We start from the raw sequence: 21,514 nt of genomic DNA, 5'->3' as shown, positions 1-21,514 counted from the left end.
CTTGGGTTGTGTTCCCATATTTCATTTTTAACATGCCTTTAAAAAAATAAAATAAATAAATAGATAAAGGCAGGTTAATCAACACTACATGTTACACGCTGCATTCATAAAGTCTTTAGACCCTTCTATGTTGCTCCTTGTACTAAAAAAATAAAAAATCCATCTCCCCATCATTCTGCACTCAATACCCCATATAGACAAAGTGAAAACAGAACTTTAGATATATTTTTTTTAGAAATTCTTTAAAAAGGAAAAAATAACATTGGTCATGGACATAATTATTTAAAGGGGTTATCCAGGGGTAATCTGGGCCTAATGGCCCAGATTACCCCTGGATAACCCCTTTAAATAATTATGTACATGACATTTTGAATAAGGTCTCGCACCATGCCCCACCCCATGCCATATCACAGACTCACAGAGGCACAATATAGCCGTACACAGGCTGCCCATAGATCCAAGGCCATATATTGTTGCTACCTTTGGCCTATACCGTATATGTACAAGAGCCCCAACTTCTTATTAATTCTGTTGGTTTTCTTCTATTGTTTTTAGGTTCCCCTCGTTGTCATCTTGGACTCTTAATCAGTCTCATCTGCATCACTTGTTTAACTCTGTGTGCAATATTTTTATTCAGAACCAGGTATGCCTCCCCGATAATAAATTGTACTATATGGCCTATTGTGCACATAACTGGATTTTATTTTTGCTGTTTTTCATATTTGTTATTGTATTCCTTCTATATCGCAAGGTTCATTTTCTACCAAAGTAAAAAAACTGTCAGGTATTTTGAAAGTCAATGGCCCTGATTTACTATTGTAAACCCGACTTGTTTTGTCGGGTTGTGTGCCCCAGAAATTCTGTCTGTGCCACAATTTGCTCCAGAATTTGCACCAGAATTGGAAAAAAAAACAACCAACTGAGAAAACCCGAAAAGGGGCCGTGACCTCCGGAGAAAGGGGCATGATCACCAAAAAGGGGCGTGTCCCTGACATTTTCAAAAAATCCCAAAATATTTACTAAGGTTTCCACAGAAAATGTGGTGGATTTTAGCTGAGGAAAACCCCACAGATCAGAGCGTGTAAAGTAAAACATAGGGAAGAGTGCAAAATGTGGGAAAACATAAGTAAATACATTGGAAAAATATCTGTTGGGAAAAAAAATCCACAAAGAAAACTACACTCCACTCTTAGTAAATCAGGGCCAGTGTTTTCACTCTTTAGACTTCTGTATACACCACAAAGCACAGGAGCCCGGAGCTATTGCACTGCAATAGTGCTAATCACAGTAAAAATATAGGAAAAATGTAGTACGAGTGTCATGTATGGGCAGGGAAGAGCCCTAACTCACCCCCAGCCACTGTCCCTACCTATTGCCTACCCATCCTAAGTGACGGATCAACAACCACAATGACAAACCCTCCTTGCTAAGTGCTGGGGCAGCATTGTCAAAATAATAAAACACAAAAACAGTAGGAGTTGGGAAAACAGCTGGAGGCACACAAACCAATGGAGATACATTAAGACACAAACACGGTCAAATCAATGTCAGTCTAGCCAAAGTCTGTACCAGGAGATAGCGGAGTACAGGAACGCAGAGCAAGAGAAGAGTCAAGGGAAAAGCCAAAAATCATTAAACAAGCAGGTATCCAGTAAGAAGGAGGTGCCAGCTAAGGAATAACCTTCCACAGACAATGAACTGATCACTGCTCCTAGCTTATATAGGCAGGTGATCATGGATACACCTTCCCGATAGGTAGCAGAGCTGAGAACCACACCCAGACGATACAGGTGAGCTCCAAGCATCTCCAGCCCAGAGTAATTTAACAGACATTACAACTAGTGTATGAAAAATGCTGTAAAAAACTTAATGTGTGAACACAGCCTACGGGTACGGTCTTATGTGGCGCTCATGCAGCGTATTTCACGCTGCGCAAAATCTGCTGCACACCGGGAAATACGCTGCATATTCTCCGATGAGCATACTGGCGGCAGCCCTGTGTGTTCAGTGAGGTTTGGAGGCGGGGCTCTACTACACCTGGGTAAACCCCACCACCAGCAGCTTAATAAGATGACCAGGTGTGGTGATAAAACACCACACCATCTCAGAGCATTCATGGGAAATTTAGGCAGCATTAGGAAATAATTTCAGTGATGGTATTACAATCCATATGGCTAAAAACTTATGCCTGCCACATCAGCTAAAACAGGTAAGCGGAAGGCATACACAAGAACCTCTACAGTATTCTCTAATAATAGCTTGTGCTGCTCTGTATAAGGAAAAATACAAATTCCTGGAGTGCTTCTTTAATAGTAATCTGAGGGAACCTTGCAATAACTGTTCAGTTTCCCTGCAGCGCCACCACAGGGGAAACTAAACATTACACATTGCTCATTCATATTGGTGGGTTGTCCAATTTGGAATGAGCAGAACAGGACCTCCGGAGTGAAAGATGTTCTTTAAAGCTGATCTCCGCTTTAGCCAAGAGAAAGGGTCTTGAACAGAGGATCCCCCTATATATGAACTTCCTAATAGGGTGGTGTATGGGTGACAATGGGTTTTCAAAATTGGACAACGCCTTTAAGGAGATGTTTACAGGTCCTTGTTATACTATTAGAAAATAGATAGATCGGCACTCCTATTGGTGGTGGTGCTTGTGGGTGGATCAGGTCCAGAACTTGATATAAAAGAACAAAAAATGCCAGCAAATATCTCTTTACTGTTCAGAAGTTTATTGCATATCCTCAAGTCAAACAGGACGCGTTCCGGAAGTACGCCAAAACATGTTTGACTTGAAGATATCCAATAAACTTCTAAACACTGAAGTGATACTTGGTGAGTGCCGGTATATTCTTCCTATATCTTTCTATTTAATATACACTGCTCAAAAAAATAAAGGGAACACTAAGATAACACATCCTAGATCTGAATGAATGAACTAATCGTATGAAATACTTTCATCTTTACATAGTTGAATGCGCTGACAACAAAATCACACAAAAATTATCAATGGAAATCAAATGTATCAACCCATGGAGGTCTGGATATGGAGTCACACTCAAAATTGGAAAACCGCACTACAAGCTGACCCAACTTTATGTAATGTCCTTAAAACAAGTCACAATGAGGCTCAGTAGTGTGTGTGGCCTCCACGTGCCCTTATGACCTCCCTACAACACCTGGGCATGCTCCTGATGAGGTGGAGGATAGTCTCCTGAGGGATGTCCACCATGCTCTGGACACTACGCTGACAGACACAGCAAACCTTCTTGCCACAGCTCGCATTCATGTGCCATCATGGATGAGCTGCACTACCTGAGCCACTTGTGTGGGTTGTAGACTCCGTCTCATGCTACCACTAGAGTGAAAGCACTGCCAGCATTCAAAAGTGACCAAAACATCAGCCAGGAATGTTACGCCGAGCGCTCCGGGTCCCCGCTCCTCCCCGGAGCGCTCGCTTCACTCCCTCCGCTGCAGCGCTCCGGTCACGTCCTCTGACCCGGGGCGCTGCGATCCTGCTGCCAGCCGGGATGCGATTCGCGATGCGGGTAGCGCCCGCTCGCGATGCGCACCCCGGCTCCCCTACCTGACTCGCTCCCCGTCTGTTCTGTCCCGGCGCGCGCGGCCCCGCTCCCTAGGGCGCGCGCGCGCCGGGTCTCTGCGATTTAAAGGGCCACTGCGCCGCTGATTGGCGCAGTGGTTCCAATTAGGGTTTTCACCTGTGCACTTCCCTATATTACCTCACTTCCCTTGCACTCCCTTGCCGGATCTTGTTGCCTTAGTGCCAGTGAAAGCGTTCCTTGTGTGTTCCTTGCCAGTGTTTCCAGACCTTCTGCCGTTGCCCCTGACTACGATCCTTGCTGCCTGCCCCGACCTTCTGCTACGTCCGACCTTGCTTCTGCCTACTCCCTTGTACCGCGCCTATCTTCAGCAGCCAGAGAGGTGAGCCGTTGCTAGTGGATACGACCTGGTCACTACCGCCGCAGCAAGACCATCCCGCTTTGCGGCGGGCTCTGGTGAAAACCAGTAGTGGCTTAGAACCGGTCCACTAGCACGGTCCACGCCAATCCCTCTCTGGCACAGAGGGTCCACTACCTGCCAGCCGGCATCGTGACAGTAGATCCGGCCATGGATCCCGCTGAAGTTCCTCTGCCAGTTGTCGCTGACCTCACCACGGTGGTCGCCCAGCAGTCACAACAGATAGCGCAACAAGGCCAACAGCTGTCTCAACTGACCGTTATGCTACAACAGTTGCTACCACAGCTTCAGCAGTCATCTCCTCCGCCAGCTCCTGCACCTCCTCCGCAGCGAGTGGCCGCTCCTGGGATACGCTTATCCTTGCCGGATAAATTTGATGGGGACTCTAAGTTTTGCCGTGGCTTTCTTTCCCAATGTTCCCTGCATCTGGAGATGATGTCGGACCTGTTTCCCACTGAAAGGTCTAAGGTGGCTTTCGTAGTCAGTCTTCTGTCCGGAAAAGCCCTGTCATGGGCCACACCGCTCTGGGACCGCAATGACCCCGTCACTGCCTCTGTACACTCCTTCTTCTCGGAAATCCGAAGTGTCTTTGAGGAACCTGCCCGAGCCTCTTCTGCTGAGACTGCCCTGTTGAACCTGGTCCAGGGTAATTCTTCCGTTGGCGAGTATGCCGTACAATTCCGTACACTTGCTTCAGAATTGTCCTGGAATAATGAGGCCCTCTGCGCGACCTTCAAAAAAGGCCTATCCAGCAACATTAAAGATGTTCTGGCCGCACGAGAAATTCCTGCTAATCTACATGAACTTATTCACCTAGCCACTCGCATTGACATGCGTTTTTCTGAAAGGCGTCAGGAACTCCGCCAAGATATGGACTCTGTTCGCACGAGGCGTTTCGTCTCCTCGGCTCCTCTCTCCTCTGGTCCCCTGCAATCTGTTCCTGTGCCTCCCGCCGTGGAGGCTATGCAGGTCGACCGGTCTCGCCTGACACCTCAAGAGAGGACACGACGCCGTATGGAGAACCTCTGCCTGTACTGTGCTAGTACCGAACACTTCCTGAGGGATTGTCCTATCCGTCCTCCCCGCCTGGAAAGACGTACGCTGACTCCGCACAAAGGTGAGACAGTCCTTGATGTCTACTCTGCTTCTCCACGTCTTACTGTGCCTGTGCGGATGTCTGCCTCTGCCTTCTCCTTCTCTACAGTGGCCTTCTTGGACTCTGGATCTGCAGGAAATTTTATTTTGGCCTCTCTCGTCAACAGGTTCAACATCCCAGTGACCAGTCTCGCCAGACCCCTCTACATCAATTGTGTAAATAATGAAAGATTGGACTGTACCATACGTTTCCGCACGGAGCCCCTTCTTATGAGCATCGGATCTCATCATGAGAGGATTGAACTTTTGGTCCTTCCCAATTGCACCTCGGAGATTCTCCTTGGACTTCCCTGGCTTCAACTTCATTCCCCAACCCTGGATTGGTCCACTGGGGAGATCAAGAGTTGGGGGTCCTCTTGTTCCAAGAACTGTCTAAAACCGGTTCCCAGTAACCCTTGCCGTAACTCTGTGGTTCCTCCAGTAACCGGTCTCCCTAAGGCCTATATGGACTTCGCGGATGTTTTCTGCAAAAAACAAGCTGAGACTCTACCTCCTCACAGGCCTTATGATTGCCCTATCGACCTCCTCCCGGGTACTACTCCACCCCGGGGCAGAATTTATCCTCTCTCTGCCCCAGAGACTCTTGCCATGTCCGAATACGTCCAGGAGAATCTAAAAAAGGGCTTTATCCGTAAATCCTCCTCTCCTGCCGGAGCCGGATTTTTCTTTGTGTCCAAAAAAGATGGCTCCCTACGTCCTTGCATTGACTACCGCGGTCTTAATAAAATCACGGTTAAGAACCGCTACCCCTTACCCCTCATCTCTGAACTCTTTGATCGCCTCCAAGGTGCCCACATCTTCACTAAATTGGACTTAAGAGGCGCCTATAACCTCATCCGCATCAGAGAGGGGGACGAGTGGAAAACGGCATTTAACACCAGAGATGGACACTTTGAGTATCTGGTCATGCCCTTTGGACTGTGCAATGCCCCTGCCGTCTTCCAAGACTTTGTCAATGAAATTTTTCGTGATCTGTTATACTCCTGTGTTGTGGTATATCTGGACGATATCCTAATTTTTTCTGCCAATCTAGAAGAACACCGCCAGCATGTCCGTATGGTTCTTCAGAGACTTCGTGACAACCAACTCTATGCCAAAATTGAGAAATGTCTGTTTGAATGCCAATCTCTTCCTTTTCTAGGATATTTGGTCTCTGGCCAGGGACTACAGATGGATCCAGACAAACTCTCTGCCGTCTTAAATTGGCCACGCCCCTCCGGACTCCGTGCTATCCAACGCTTTTTGGGGTTCGCCAATTATTACAGGCAATTTATTCCACATTTTTCTACCATTGTGGCTCCTATCGTGGCTTTAACCAAAAAAAATGCTGATCCCAAGTCCTGGCCTCCTCAAGCAGAAGACTCCTTTAAACGACTCAAGTCTGCCTTTTCTTCAGCTCCCGTGCTCTCCAGACCTGACCCTTCCAAACCCTTCCTATTGGAGGTTGATGCCTCCTCAGTAGGAGCTGGAGCTGTTCTTCTACAAAAAAATTCTTCCGGGCATGCTGTCACTTGTGGTTTTTTCTCTAGGACCTTCTCTCCAGCGGAGAGGAACTACTCCATCGGGGATCGAGAGCTTCTAGCCATTAAATTAGCACTTGAGGAATGGAGGCATCTGCTGGAGGGATCAAGATTTCCTGTTATTATCTACACCGACCACAAGAACCTCTCCTACCTCCAGTCGGCCCAACGGCTGAATCCTCGCCAGGCCCGGTGGTCTCTGTTCTTTGCCCGATTTAATTTTGAGATTCACTTTCGTCCTGCCGATAAGAACATTAGGGCCGATGCTCTCTCTCGTTCCTCGGATGCCTCAGAAGTTGATCTCCCTCCGCAACACATCATTCCACCTGACTGCCTGATCTCCACTTCTCCTGCCTCCATCAGGCAGACTCCTCCAGGAAAGACCTTTGTTTCTCCACGCCAACGCCTCGGAATCCTCAAATGGGGTCACTCCTCCCATCTCGCAGGTCATGCGGGCATCAAGAAATCTGTGCAACTCATCTCCCGCTTCTATTGGTGGCCGACTCTGGAGACGGATGTTGGGGACTTTGTGCGAGCCTGCACTATCTGTGCCCGGGATAAGACTCCTCGCCAGAAGCCCGCTGGTTTTCTTCATCCTCTGCCTGTCCCCGAACAGCCTTGGTCTCTGATTGGTATGGATTTTATTACTGATTTACCCCCTTCCCGTGGCAACACCGTTATTTGGGTGGTCGTTGATCGATTCTCCAAAATGGCACATTTCATCCCTCTTCCTGGTCTTCCTTCTGCGCCTCAGTTGGCTAAACAATTTTTTGTACACATTTTTCGTCTTCACGGGTTGCCTACGCAGATTGTCTCGGATAGAGGGGTCCAATTCGTGTCTAAATTCTGGAGAGCTCTCTGTAAACAACTCAATATTAAATTAAATTTTTCCTCTGCATATCATCCCCAGTCCAATGGACAAGTAGAAAGAATTAACCAGATCCTGGGTGATTATTTGCGACATTTTGTTTCCTCCCGCCAGGATGACTGGGCAGATCTCCTTCCATGGGCCGAATTCTCGTATAACTTCAGGGTCTCTGAATCTTCCTCCAAATCCCCATTTTTCGTGGTGTACGGCCGTCACCCTCTTCCCCCCCTCCCTACCCCCTTGCCCTCTGGTCTGCCCGCTGTGGATGAAATTTCTCGTGACCTTTCCATTATATGGAGAGAGACCCAAAATTCTCTCTTACAGGCTTCTTCACGCATGAAGAGGTTCGCGGATAAGAAAAGAAGAGCTCCCCCCGTTTTTTCCCCTGGAGACAAGGTATGGCTCTCCGCTAAATATGTCCGCTTCCGTGTCCCTAGCTACAAGTTGGGACCACGCTATCTTGGTCCTTTCAAAATTTTGTGTCAAATTAATCCTGTCTCTTATAAACTTCTTCTTCCTCCTTCTCTTCGTATCCCTAATGCCTTTCACGTCTCTCTTCTCAAACCACTCATCCTCAACCGTTTTTCTCCCAAATCTGTTCCTCCCACTCCTGTTTCCGGCTCCTCGGACGTCTTCTCGGTCAAGGAAATTTTGGCTGCCAAAAAGGTCAGAGGGAAAAATTTTTTTTTAGTAGACTGGGAGGGTTGTGGTCCTGAAGAGAGATCCTGGAAACCTGAGGACAACATCCTTGACAAAAGTCTGCTCCTCAGGTTCTCAGGCTCCAAGAAGAGGGGGAGACCCAAGGGGGGGGGTACTGTTACGCCGAGCGCTCCGGGTCCCCGCTCCTCCCCGGAGCGCTCGCTTCACTCCCTCCGCTGCAGCGCTCCGGTCACGTCCTCTGACCCGGGGCGCTGCGATCCTGCTGCCAGCCGGGATGCGATTCGCGATGCGGGTAGCGCCCGCTCGCGATGCGCACCCCGGCTCCCCTACCTGACTCGCTCCCCGTCTGTTCTGTCCCGGCGCGCGCGGCCCCGCTCCCTAGGGCGCGCGCGCGCCGGGTCTCTGCGATTTAAAGGGCCACTGCGCCGCTGATTGGCGCAGTGGTTCCAATTAGGGTTTTCACCTGTGCACTTCCCTATATTACCTCACTTCCCTTGCACTCCCTTGCCGGATCTTGTTGCCTTAGTGCCAGTGAAAGCGTTCCTTGTGTGTTCCTTGCCAGTGTTTCCAGACCTTCTGCCGTTGCCCCTGACTACGATCCTTGCTGCCTGCCCCGACCTTCTGCTACGTCCGACCTTGCTTCTGCCTACTCCCTTGTACCGCGCCTATCTTCAGCAGCCAGAGAGGTGAGCCGTTGCTAGTGGATACGACCTGGTCACTACCGCCGCAGCAAGACCATCCCGCTTTGCGGCGGGCTCTGGTGAAAACCAGTAGTGGCTTAGAACCGGTCCACTAGCACGGTCCACGCCAATCCCTCTCTGGCACAGAGGGTCCACTACCTGCCAGCCGGCATCGTGACAAGGAAGCATAGGAACTGAGAAGTGGTCTGTGGTCACCACTTGCAGAACCACTACTTTGTTGTGGGTGTCTTGCTAATTACCTATAATTTCCATCTGTTGTCTGTTCCATTTGCACAACAGCATGTGAAATTGATTGTCAATCAGTGTTGCTTCCTGAGTGGACGGTGTGATTTCACACAAGTGTCATTGACTTGGAGTTACATTGTGTTTTTTAAGTGTTCCCTTTATTTTTTCCAGCAGTCTAGCTTTGCAGATGATACTAAACTCTGTAAAGCGGTAAACACTATAGAGGACAGTGCACTGTGTATAGTAGATAACACTATAGAGGACAGTGCACTGTTACAAATGGATCTGGATAGGTTCGAGGTTTGGGCTGGGAAGTGGCAGATGAGGTTCAACACAGATAAATGTAAGGTAATGCACATGGGGAGAAAAATCCGGGGTTCTTTACTGTAAGAGCAGTGAGACTGTAGAATTCTCTCCCGGAGGAGGTGGTCATGGGGAACTCTGTAAAAGAATTCAAAAGAGGGCTGGATGGATTTTTGGAGAATAATTACATTACAGGTTATGTATTCTAGATTTATAGGGACAGAATGTTGATCCAGGGATTTATTCTGATGCCATATTTGGAGTCGGGAAGGAATTTTTACCTCTAGTATGAGGGATTTTTGCCTTCCTCTGGATCAACTCAGTAGGGGCTCATTAGGGATATAGGTTGAACTTGATGGATTCTGGTCTTTTTTCACCCTTATGAACTATGTTACTATATTTTTGTCTGTTAGGACAGAGGTCGCCAACCCGGGCCCTCAAGGCCCCACCCACAGTCCAGGATAGAATTTTCCCTGTCCTATTATGATGGAGTAAATGAATAAACTTGGGATGTTTTGGGGTCTGGAAAACTGGTTTGGGGACCACTGTATTAGGAAACTAGCCTTTATGGTCACATGATTGACGTGTAGACAAGGGGGGCATCATTTGGAGTTAAAGGGAAGATCACACATACAAATAACTGCAATTCATCATACATAGTATTTGTTACAATAGTCCTTTTGGGTTTGGTTAGCAGGGTAGTATAGGCGGCATCTACACAACCTGGCACCATTTAGGGCTCCAGGAATGACATGAAAACTCTAGTTCAGCAAAACGTGAAGGAGATCGACTCAAACACCTATAAGTACAAGTGCATTGATTTACTTACTGTATATAAACAGTCTATTGGTTTCTTTATATTATAGATTGTGTAATAAAGATAATTATAAACCACACATTGGGAAGGAGCAAAGTATTGAAATCCTCTGTACACCTGAAAGGTAAGTCATTTTTATGTTCTCTAAAAATACGGACGGTTTAATTCTATGAATTTCCTGTTTGCTGAGCATCTCACATAAAGTGACATCACCAGTCCTGGCAAAACCCACTAGGCCACCAGGGATTCTGATATACACTAGCTCACTAGGGATTATGATGGATTCTAGGCCACCAGGGATTGTGATGGACATCAGACCACAAGAGATTATAATGAACACTAGGCCATCAGGGATTGTGATGCACAATTGACCACCAGGGATTATGATGGACACTGGTCCACAAGGAATTACGATGGACACTAGACCACCAGGGATTATGATGGACACTAGACCACAAGGGGTTATGATGAACACTAGGCCATCAGGGATTGTGATGGACACCAGACCACAAGAGATTATGATGAACACTAGGCCATCAGGGATTGTGATGCACAATAGACCACCAGGGATTATGATGGACACTAGGCCATCAGGGATTATGATGGACACTGGACCACCAGGGATCACGATAGACAATACACCACCAGAAATTGTGATGGAAACTAGACCACCAGGGATTATGATGGACACTAGGCCACCAGGGATTATGATGGAGACTAGGCCACCAGGGATTATGATGGACACTAGGCCACCAGGGATTATGATGGACAATAAACCACAAGGGATCATGATAGACAATACACCACCAGGGATTATGACGGACACTAGGCCATCAGGGATTATAATGGACGCTAGACCACTAGGTGAAGAAGAAAGTTATTTGATCCTCTGCTGGTTTTGTACATTTGCCCACTGACAAAGAAACCATCAGTCTATAGTTTTGATGGTGGGTTTATTTAAACAGTAAGAGACAGAATAACAACAAAAAAAGATTTCTGGCTCCCAGGTGTCTTTTTATACAGGGAACAAACTGAGAATAGGAGCGCTCTGTCCACAGAAGTAATCAATCAGATTCCACACTCTCCACCATGGCCAAGACCAAAGAGCTGTACAAGGATGTCAGGAACAAGATTGCAGACTACACGAGGCCGGAATGGCTACAAGACCATCGCTGTGAGAAGTTTAGAACAATACGATTATTTACGTACATTGGGCAGTTGGGACCTTAGTCTACAAGAAAACAATTGGTAACACGCTACACCGTAAAGGACTGAAATCCTGCAGCGCCTGCAAGGTCCCCCTGCTCAAGAAAGCTCATGCACAGGCCCGTCTGAGGTTTGCCAAAATATTGTAATGATTCCAAGGAGAACTGGGTTAATGTGTTGTGATCAGATAAGACCAACTGTTGCCTATGAACACAAGAATACCGTCCCCACTGTCAAACATGGAGGTGGAAACATTATGCTTTGGGGTGTTTGGGGGGGACAAGACAACTTCATCGCTTTCAAAGAATAACGGATGGGGCCCATGTACATTTGCATCAAATCTTAAAGGGGTACTCCGCTGCTCAGCAATTGGAACAAACTGTTCCGAACGCTGGAGCCAGTGTCGAAAGCTCGTGACGTCATAGTCCTGCCCCCCCATGATATCACACCCTGCCCCCTCAATGCAAGTCTATGGGAGGGGGCGTGATGGCTGTCACGCCCCCTCCCATAGACTTGCATTGATGGGACGCTGTTCCGAACGCTGGAGTCGGCGCCGGGGGCTCGTGATGTCATAGCCCTGCCCCCTTATGATGTCATGCCCCACCCCCTCAATGCAAGTCTATGGAAGGGGCATGGCTGTCACGCTGCCTCCTATAGACTTGCATTGAGGGGACGCTGTTCCGAACGCTGGAGCCGGCAGCTCGTGATGTCATAGCCCTTCCCCCTCATGACGTCACACCCCGCCCCCTCAATGAAAGTCTATAGGAGAGGGCGTGACACCCCCTTCCATAGACTTGCATTGAGGGGGCGGGGCAGGACATCATGAGGGGACGGGGCTATGACATCACGAGCTGCCGGCTCCAGCGTTCGGAACAGTTTGTTCCAAACGCTGAGCAGCGGAGTACCCCTTTAATCCCATAGAAAATCTGTGGAGGAGCTGAAGGTTCTAGTTGCCAAATGTCAGCCCCGAAACCTTGACGATTTGTAGAAGATCTGCAAAGAGAAGTTGGACAAAATCCCTCCTGAGATGTCTGCAAACCTGATGGAGACTACAAGAAAAGTCTGATCACCAACAAGGGGTTTGGAAAGGGATCAAATACTTATTTCACTGAGGAAAATGCAAATCAATTCATAACTTATTTATTTTCTGGATTTTTTGTTGTTGTTCTGTCTCTCACTTCTGCAAATAAACCCACCATTAAAATTGATCCAATCATTTCTTTCGAATGTACAAAATCAGCAGAGGATCAAATACTTTTTTCCCCTCCCTGTGTTGACCTTTTCAAATCAAGAAACCCTTTTCCTGGTTAACAATTTTTACAGTCGACCATCTTCTCGCCAGGTGCCAATTGTGTCGTTATCCATGTAAAAACTGGATGCTGACTTTACCATTTTATACCAGTCAAATCTCACGGAGGCTATAAGAGTTATATCTACTTTTTGGCCACTACTCTCTTAGGTTGGGTTCACACCACGTTTTCTCCCATACGGGAGCGCATACGGCAGGGGGGAGCTAAAACCTCGCGCTCCCGTATGCCTTTTTACGCGCTCCCATATGTAATTCATTTCAATGAGCCGGCCGGAGTGAAAATTTTGTCCATTTTTAATGGGAGGGGTCTTGGGTGGGGACTTTAGGATTCAAATGCGCATGTGCAAAGTAAAAACTTACACGTTTTTCCCGTATGGAACCGTATACATGTGCGTTTCCCATTGACGTCCATGTTAAAAAATCGCATGCGGTTACAGTACGGTTTTTAAACCGGAGTCAAAACCGTGGTTGACCACGATTTTGTCTCCGGTTTAAAAACCGTACTGCAACCGCATACTTTTTTTTAACATGGACGTCAATGGGAAACGCACATGTATACGGTTCCATACGGGAAAAATGTATAAGTTTTTACTTTGCACATGCGCATTTGAATCCTAAAGTCCCCACCCAAGACCCCTCCCATTAAAAATGGACAAAATTTTCAAAAACGTATGTTTTTTTTTCTATAAAAACGGACGGAACTGTATGCACTTTTAAAAAACAGTATACTGTTTAAAAACGCATACGGTTTACTTTTTCCCATACTGTTCCATCCGTTTTTTTCCCCATACGGTTTTTGATAGAAAACGTATGCGGGAACCGTAGTTGAAAAACGTAGTATGAACCCAGTCTTAGGCTGGGTGCACATCACATTTTTGCCATACTGTTTTTAATCAGTTTTTCTAAAAAAAAAACAAACAAAAAAACATATGGCAAAAAGAACGATGGAACCGTATGGAAAAAAATAAACCGTATGCGTTTTTAAAAGTGCATACGGTTCCGTCCGTTTTTATTTTAAAATAAATGGGAGGGGTGTTTGGTGGGGACTTTAGGATGCAAATGCGCATGTGCCAAGTAAAAACCATATATGGTTTCCGTATGGAACCGTAAACATGTGCGTTTTCCATTGACGTCCGTGTTAAAAAAAAAACGTATGCGGTTGCATTACGGTTTTTAAACCGGAGACAAAACCGTGGTCAACCACATACTTTTTTTTTTTTAACATGGACGTCAATGGGAAAAAGCACATGTATATGGTTCCATACGGGAAACCGTAAACGGTTTTTAGGCTAGGTGCACATCACATTTTTTCCATACTGTTTTCAATCAGTTTTTCTAAACAAAACCATATGGCAAAAAACAGATGGAACCGTATGGGAAAAAGTTAACCGTATGCGTTTTTAAAAGTGCATACGGTTTTGTCCGTTTTAATTAAAACAAAAATTGAAAATGTTGTCCATTTTTAATGGGAGGGGTGTTGGGTGGGGACTTTAGGGTGCAAATGCGCATGTGCAAAGTAAAAAACGTATACGGTTTCCCGTATGGAACCGTATACATGTGCGTTTCCCATTGACATCCATGTTATAAAAAAAAAACGTATGCGGTTGCAGTACAGTTTTTAAACCGGAGACAAAATCGGGGTCAACCACGGTTTTGACTCTGGTTTAAAAAAAACATATTCCGGCCATAGACATCTTATTCCCTATAAAAGGATTGGGGATAAGATGTCTGATCGTGGGGGGGCCTGCCTCTGGGATCCCCCGCGATCTCCGTGCAGCACCTGGGACGGGTGCTGCACGGAGATCGTGGGGGATCCCAGAGGCAGGTCCCCCACGATCAGAGATCTTATCCCCTATCCTTTGGGGAACCGAAACCAAAACCGAAAGTAAAGTTGCAGGGATGTGGAGACTAATTTTTCTGATGTATATGGATTTATATATGGAATATACATATATACGGTACATTCTGCCATCCCCTTATATGAACTCTGATCCATATTTGCTGATCCGTAACTCTCCTTATGTAAGGACTGGGATAAGGTTATGTAACATATTTTGGGTGTGGTATGTGATGCAGATGCCAGGGACATGTCTGGCCAAGGTTTGTTGTGGGTAAAATTTGCCAGAATGTTGTTTTGTAACCGTGGATAAAAATAAAAACCTGAACTGACAGCCAAATATCTCTATTATACATGGAACCCATTTTACTTCTGAAGATTTCAGTCCTGTGAATATTCTGGTGCATTTATAATACTAAATCTACCTCACTGAATGTTTTCTGGTTAGTACTAGGGGGACGGGGAAATCCCGCCGAGAAGACCCTCTGATTGAATGTGCATTTATTTTTAAAGGGAAAGAAAGAAAGACATAAGTAAAAATGATCTTCAAGACTGTGGAGATACTGAAAGTCAGTTGGAAGGACCTCAATGTTAAGAAAAATGACTGCCTGGTAGTACCATGTGCTCCTGGTAATATTCTGCATTGCTTATCCTGTACTGACCCTGAGTTATATCCTGTATTATACTCCAGAGCTGTACTCACTATTCTGCTGGTGAGGTCACTGTGTACATACATTACATTACTTATCCTGTACTGACCCTGAGTTATATCCTGTATTATACTCCAGAGCTGTACTCACTATTCTGCTGGTGAGGTCACTGTGTACATACATTACATTACTTATCCTGTACTGACCCTGAGTTATATCCTGTATTATACTCCAGAGCTGTACTCACTATTCTGCTGGTGGGGTCACTGTGTACATATATTACATTACTTATCCTGTACTGATCCTGAGTTATATCCTGTATTATACTTCAGAGCTGTACTCACTATTCTGCTGGTGAGGTCATGGTGTACATACATTACATTACTTATCCTGTACTGATCCTGAGTTATATCCACTATTATACTCCAGAGCTGAACTCACTATTCTGCTGGAGAGGTCACTATGTACATACATTACATTACTTATCCTGTACTGATCCTGAGTTATATCCTGTATTATACTACAGAGCTGTACTCACTATTCTGCTGGTGGAGTTACTGTGTATATACATTACATTACTTATCCTGTACTGATCCTGAGTTATATCCTGTATTATACTCCAGAGCTGTACTCACTATTCTGCTGGTGAGGTCACTGTGTATATACATTACATTACTTATCCTGTACTGATCCTCAGTTATATCCCGTATTATACTCCAGAACTGTACTCACTATTCTGCTGGTGAGATCACTGTGTACATACATTACATTACTTCTCCTCTACTGATCCTGAGTTATATCCTGTATTATATAAGTTTTTTCTTTTAGATTTCACATAATAAATAACACAAATCTCTTTCTTCAAAACAGAATGTGATATATAAGAAAAAAATAAAGGGTACCAGAAAGAAACAAGACAAGGAACCACATTGACTATATAGCTGAAATGCTTGGGTCCAACTTTTACCTCCGCATCCGCATTTAGTTACACCCAGGCTTACAAATATTGTTACAAGACTGTGACTTTTTGCTATGGATGAGATGAACGTCATGATTCTTTGGCCTATGAAGCTGTGGAGTAAAGTTTTGGAGTCCTTTAAATGGAAATATCACAGCCATCGACATTCAGCATCTAGAGGAACCAGTGACCTCCCACTTGCTCCATATTCAGATTTTCATTGATTTGTGGCATTATGTTTTATTTTTATACTAGAATTTATTTATGTTATTTATTTCTGATTACATTTTTAGAGTTCCAAAATATTCTACAGCTCTGTGCAAAAATTGTCAGCAATCATATCATTCCATGGAATCAATGGGCCAATTTCATATGAAATTGGAGTGAGGGAAGAAGCCAAAGAACCCACAAGAAACCTGTGTAAACACAGGGAGAACATACAAACTCCATGCAGATACTGTTGTCGGTTGAATTCGAATACAGGTCAACGACATTGGTATCCACTGATCCACCATGATTCCCTAATAAAGCCAACTGATGCCAGGAACCAACAAACTGTGCAAGTGGAGTTGGAAATGGACTGTCTCAGTTATGGCACCTTCCAGAAATCTTACATACAGCTGCCGATACAGAGGGTGTGGAAACCCATATTTACGTGATGGATCTAAGTTTATTTCACACTACATCGACCAATAATATTACAATAACATCCCCATTATTACAATGATGGGAGTACAGCTCCTACTCCAGAAACCAGGGGATGAGAGTATAGTGTCATTTTACAACTTTATCTAGACCTTCAGCAGTACAATAGAGCCACAATTATACCATCACTCTAATAATAATGTGATGACTCTGCTTATTTTGCCCCAGTCTACACAGCAAAGCTGATAAAAGATCTAACACAAAACAGGAAATTTTGCCTATTGTATCTGCTCTGGTTCTGACTTGTTAGTTTGATTTTGCATTGGTTTGGTAGTTCTGACCTGATTGTCTAGTTTTTGGCCTTGTCCTGTCTATCTTGTGATCTGTCTGTTCTTTTAGTTGGTTTATTTCTGTCACCTGAATTTGTATCCTGACTTGTATTCTGACCTGTTTGCGTTTAGTACTCCCCCATGGTACATGGTCTGATCCATTGCTTTTTGCTTTGCCCCTAACCTGGTGTATTTTTTGTTTAGTCTTGTGTGATCCTGTACCAGTGTATCATGATCTGTGTTCAGTTACCTGTTCTCTCACCTTTATTCCTGGTAAACCTGCGGCTTGGAGGGGCAAGCTGTGCAGAACTAGCTTGCCCCCTGACTGGTGAGCAGTTAAGCGGTTAAGAAATAATACAGGCAAGGTTTCTAGCCACCTCCCCCGCCTGTAAAACTTGTCGGTAACTATAGTGTGGTATGTTCCATGGGTGGGGGGGAAGGAGTGCACCAATCAGGGGTGTAATAGTTTCCCGGGCTTTCAGGGGCCCTCCCCTGGGTATTTATAGCTGTGGTGCCTCCCTCCCCCCCCCCCCTCAATCTGCCCAGGACCCAGAGTTTTGCCCTCCCTCCCTTTTGTATCTCTGTTTATTGTAAGTCACAGCTTGGCGGTAAGAAGACGGTGAAAGCGCGGTCAACCCGGGGTAGACCTCCACACAGGACAGTGTGGCAGCACCTCTCGGGTTGGCAAGAAGCCAATCGGTGTCTTTGTTACAGTTAAATTGTTATTTATATAAGTAATTTTATAAATAAAGCTGTGGCCGATCCCCACCCACGGAAAAGTTAAATTGTTGTTGTGTCAGTTATTATTTAATTATTTATTGTAGTAAGGGGGAGGGGGAGTTATAACCTGCTAGGAGCTAATTGGGTCTCAACAGTCATATTTTCCTGGTAACCTGTTTGTCATTACTCTAATACCTGCTGTATTACTTTGGTCTTGAACCTGTTAGTCAGAACTCTTTATACATGCTGTGTTCTGTCTGTTACTACTTTGCGTACCTGCCGTTGTATATTACCCTGGTTCTTTGTATGTGTCCTGACCTGTTTCCCTTACCTCCATTAAGTTTTGTTTATTATTTTGACTGGTCACCCCCAAAAATCTTGAGAGGGAGGGAGGTAGATGGAGAGGGAGAGAGAAGAGAGAAAGAGGAGATAGGGGAGAGATACAGTTATGGTTATTTATAGAGATAACTGCTAAGCATCTGGTTTATTAGCTGGTTTACATTTATAATAAAACCTTCTAGTCCGGCAAAAGAAGAACTGTTTTCCGTGCTGCTATTCAATGGGCGTGGGAAGGCGAGTTATAGATGTGACCCATTCTGTTGGTGTAGCTGTTCTGGTCTAGATAGGACTTTTTAACCCCTTAACTATGCAGGCCGTAAATGTACGTCCTGGAGAGGTGGAGGTACATTTACGTCCTGTACATGACTGCGAGCATCGGAGCGATGCTCGTGTCATGCACAACAGGTCCCGGCTGCTGATAGCAGTCAGGGACCCGCCGGTAATGGCCGACATCCGCGATCGCGCGGATGTCCGCCATCAACCCCTCAGATGCCATGATCAATACAGATCACTGCATCTGCAGCAGTGCGACACTTAATGTGGATGATCGGATTGCCCGCAGCGCCCTCCCATAATGGCGGCCGGAGGTCCCCTCACCTGCCTCTGTCTGTCTCCAGGTGTCTCCTGCTCTGGTCTGAGATCGAGCAGACAAGAGCAGTAGATCACTGATAACACTAATCAGTGCCATGCCTTATGAACAGTATTATCAATCAACTGATTGCTATAAATAGTCCCCTATGGGGACTATTTAAGTGTAAAAATAAAAGTAAAAAAAAAAAAAAAAGTAAAATAATTTGAAAAATCCCCTCCCCAAAATCCCCCAAAATCCCCTCCCCCTTTTTCCCCATTTTACCCCCCAAAAGTGTAAAAAAATATATAATTATCCCATTAATGATCCCCTACAGTGACTGGCGTGAACGAAAAGTCCCGCTGCTGGGGACCCCGGAGATCGCCGCTGCGGCACCCCACCATCATTACTGCACAGAGCGAGTTCGCTCTGTGCGTAATGACGGGCGATACAGGGGTCGGAGCAGCGTGACGTCATGGCTTCGCCCCTCATGACATCACGGCCCGTCCCCTTAATGCAAGTCTATGGCAGGGGGTGTGACGACCGCCACGCCCCCTTCCCATAGACTTGTATTGACGGGGGCGGGCCGTGACGTCACGAGGGGCGGAGCTGTGATGTAACGATGCTCCGGCCCCTGTATTGCCCGTCATTACGTGCAGAGCGATCTCGCTCTGCGCAGTAATGATAGTGGGGTGCTGCAGCAGCGATCCCCGGGGTCCCCAGTAGCGGGACCGCGGCGATCTAACATCTTATCCCCTATCCATTGGATAGGGGATAAGATGTCTAGGAGCGGAATACCCCTTTAAGGCCCAAATGGGCTGAGTCCTTAAAGGGGTACTCGGCGCTAAGACATCTTATCCCCTATCCAAAGGATAGGGGATAAGATGCCAGATCGCGGGGGTCCCGTCGCTGGGGACACCCGTGATCTTCCAAGCCGCACCCCATTAGAATCAACCCCCGGATCGTGCTCGCTCTGGGTCTGATTACTGGCGAACACGGGGACGGAGCATAGTGATGTCATGGCTCCGCCCCCGGGTGGCATCACACTCCACCCCCTCAAAGCAAGCCTATGTAGGGGGCGTGGCAGCTGTCACGCCCCTCCAATAGACTTTCATTGAGGGGGCGGGGCGTGACGTCACACGGGGTGGAGCCATGCCATCACTATGCTCCGTCCCCGTGTTTGCCAGTAATCAGACCCGGAGCGAGCACGCTCCACGGGCTGATTCTAATGGGGTGCGGCGTGGAAGATCACAGGGGTCCCCAGCGGCGGGACCCCCGCGATCAAGCATCTTATCCCCTATCCTTTGGATAGGGGATAAGATGTCTTAGCGCCGGAGTACCCCTTTAAGGAGTTAAGTTCTTCTTATTCCATGTTTTTTTTTTTTATGCATTTATTTTTTTATTTAAAACATCATTAAAGCGAGGTGACTTTCTTATGGAATACTATACTACTATATGCATGAATCCATTCTACTTAGAGCTGGCTGAAATGGCAGCCACAGAGGCCTAGTTAAGGCCTCAGCTCCCTGAGATCATGTTGTGGGGGCCGATCGGACTTCTATCATACCCCAATGATGTGCCTTATAACTGTTTAAATTCATCCTGTTAGTGTAATGTCCGTTTATCTTTATTTAGTATTTTTCTGATTTGGGTCCTGTTCACACATTGTTTATGCCTGAACAGTTTCTGTGTTTATTCTCCATGGTTTGGGAAGAGTTAACCTTCTAGCCCTTCAGCACTGGGAGGGTATATAAGGCCTCTTCAGGTTCTGCTCTGTGCTGGTAATTTCACTTGTTACCTAGACGTGAAGTGTTTTCATTATTGTGCTATATCTGTGTGTGCACTAATGTCTTTAGTTAGCCATAGAGCAAGAAGACAGATACAAAAAAGGACAAAGAGAGGCCGGCACCTCTTGTAACCCTGCGAGATAAAAGAAACCCCAATACCCTCTAACAGATGGTCTCTCACCTGTGAGAATACTTCAGGTGTATCACCCCTGATTTTGGGTATCATCGGGATCCAGGGATTGCAAGCCAACAGTAGGATGATGGAGTTCTATGACGGGAACCGTAGATACAATGTGGCAAAAAAAAAACAAAAAAACGGAAAGAACACTGTAGAGATGCTATCAAGGAGGAACCAGATTCCAAGGAGTATGATGTGAAGGTCTTAAATAATATTCCGTAAAACAATACATGAAAAAATTTAATAAAATCTCCCCTTTTCAATATATTCCATTTCCTGCAATTGAGAAAGGGAGATCTTACTCCCGAAATGCGTTTTGCTTGTATTATTCATTTTTATATTTATTGTTTAAGGGAACATTATTAAAGACCTTCATATCATACTACTTGGAATCTGGCTCCTCCATTATAGCACCTCTGAAGTATTCTTTCCGTTTTTTTTTCCCCTTTAGTTAGCCATGGCTCCATGTCCTAGTTATTTGATATCAATTTCAGCTTTCCTTGTTTTAGTACCTTTGTCGGGTTTTAGTATTCTTGTGTTGTTTGTTTTGCATATGCTTTGTGTTTCCTGAGTCTGTGTTCACAATGTACGTTTGTCAGTCCTGTTTTGTCCTTGTTTGATCCTGGATCTCCTAGGATAGAATCCCGTTCTGAGCCTTGTGCTAATCCGTCTATTTAGGAGTGAGTTAGCTGTGCCCGTGTTTGCTTGTATTTAGGATTTTTGTTTCCTCCTAGGCTAGTATCCTGGTCACACTGTGAAGT

The 21,514-nt window shown here is 45.8% G+C and overlaps 1 protein-coding gene across 1 annotated transcript in view; it reads left to right on the top strand.

Annotated features, from left to right (window-relative positions):
- LOC130357210 (nectin-1-like) overlaps positions 1 to 19,327 on the top strand; it is a 120,472-nt gene extending 101,145 nt beyond the window's left edge. The window contains exons 6-9 of the mRNA XM_056559805.1: positions 556 to 643; positions 10,277 to 10,351; positions 15,093 to 15,209; positions 16,100 to 19,327. Of these exons, the coding sequence (XP_056415780.1) occupies positions 556 to 643; positions 10,277 to 10,351; positions 15,093 to 15,174 (245 nt within the window). The 3' untranslated portion in view covers positions 15,175 to 15,209; positions 16,100 to 19,327. The remainder of the gene's footprint in view (positions 1 to 555; positions 644 to 10,276; positions 10,352 to 15,092; positions 15,210 to 16,099) is intronic.
- Positions 19,328 to 21,514: the final 2,187 nt, after the last annotated feature.

This window comes from Hyla sarda, chromosome 2, assembly GCF_029499605.1.
Source record: "Hyla sarda isolate aHylSar1 chromosome 2, aHylSar1.hap1, whole genome shotgun sequence".
Lineage (NCBI taxonomy): Eukaryota > Metazoa > Chordata > Amphibia > Anura > Hylidae > Hyla > Hyla sarda.
This window is presented reverse-complemented; position numbering and strand designations above follow the sequence as displayed.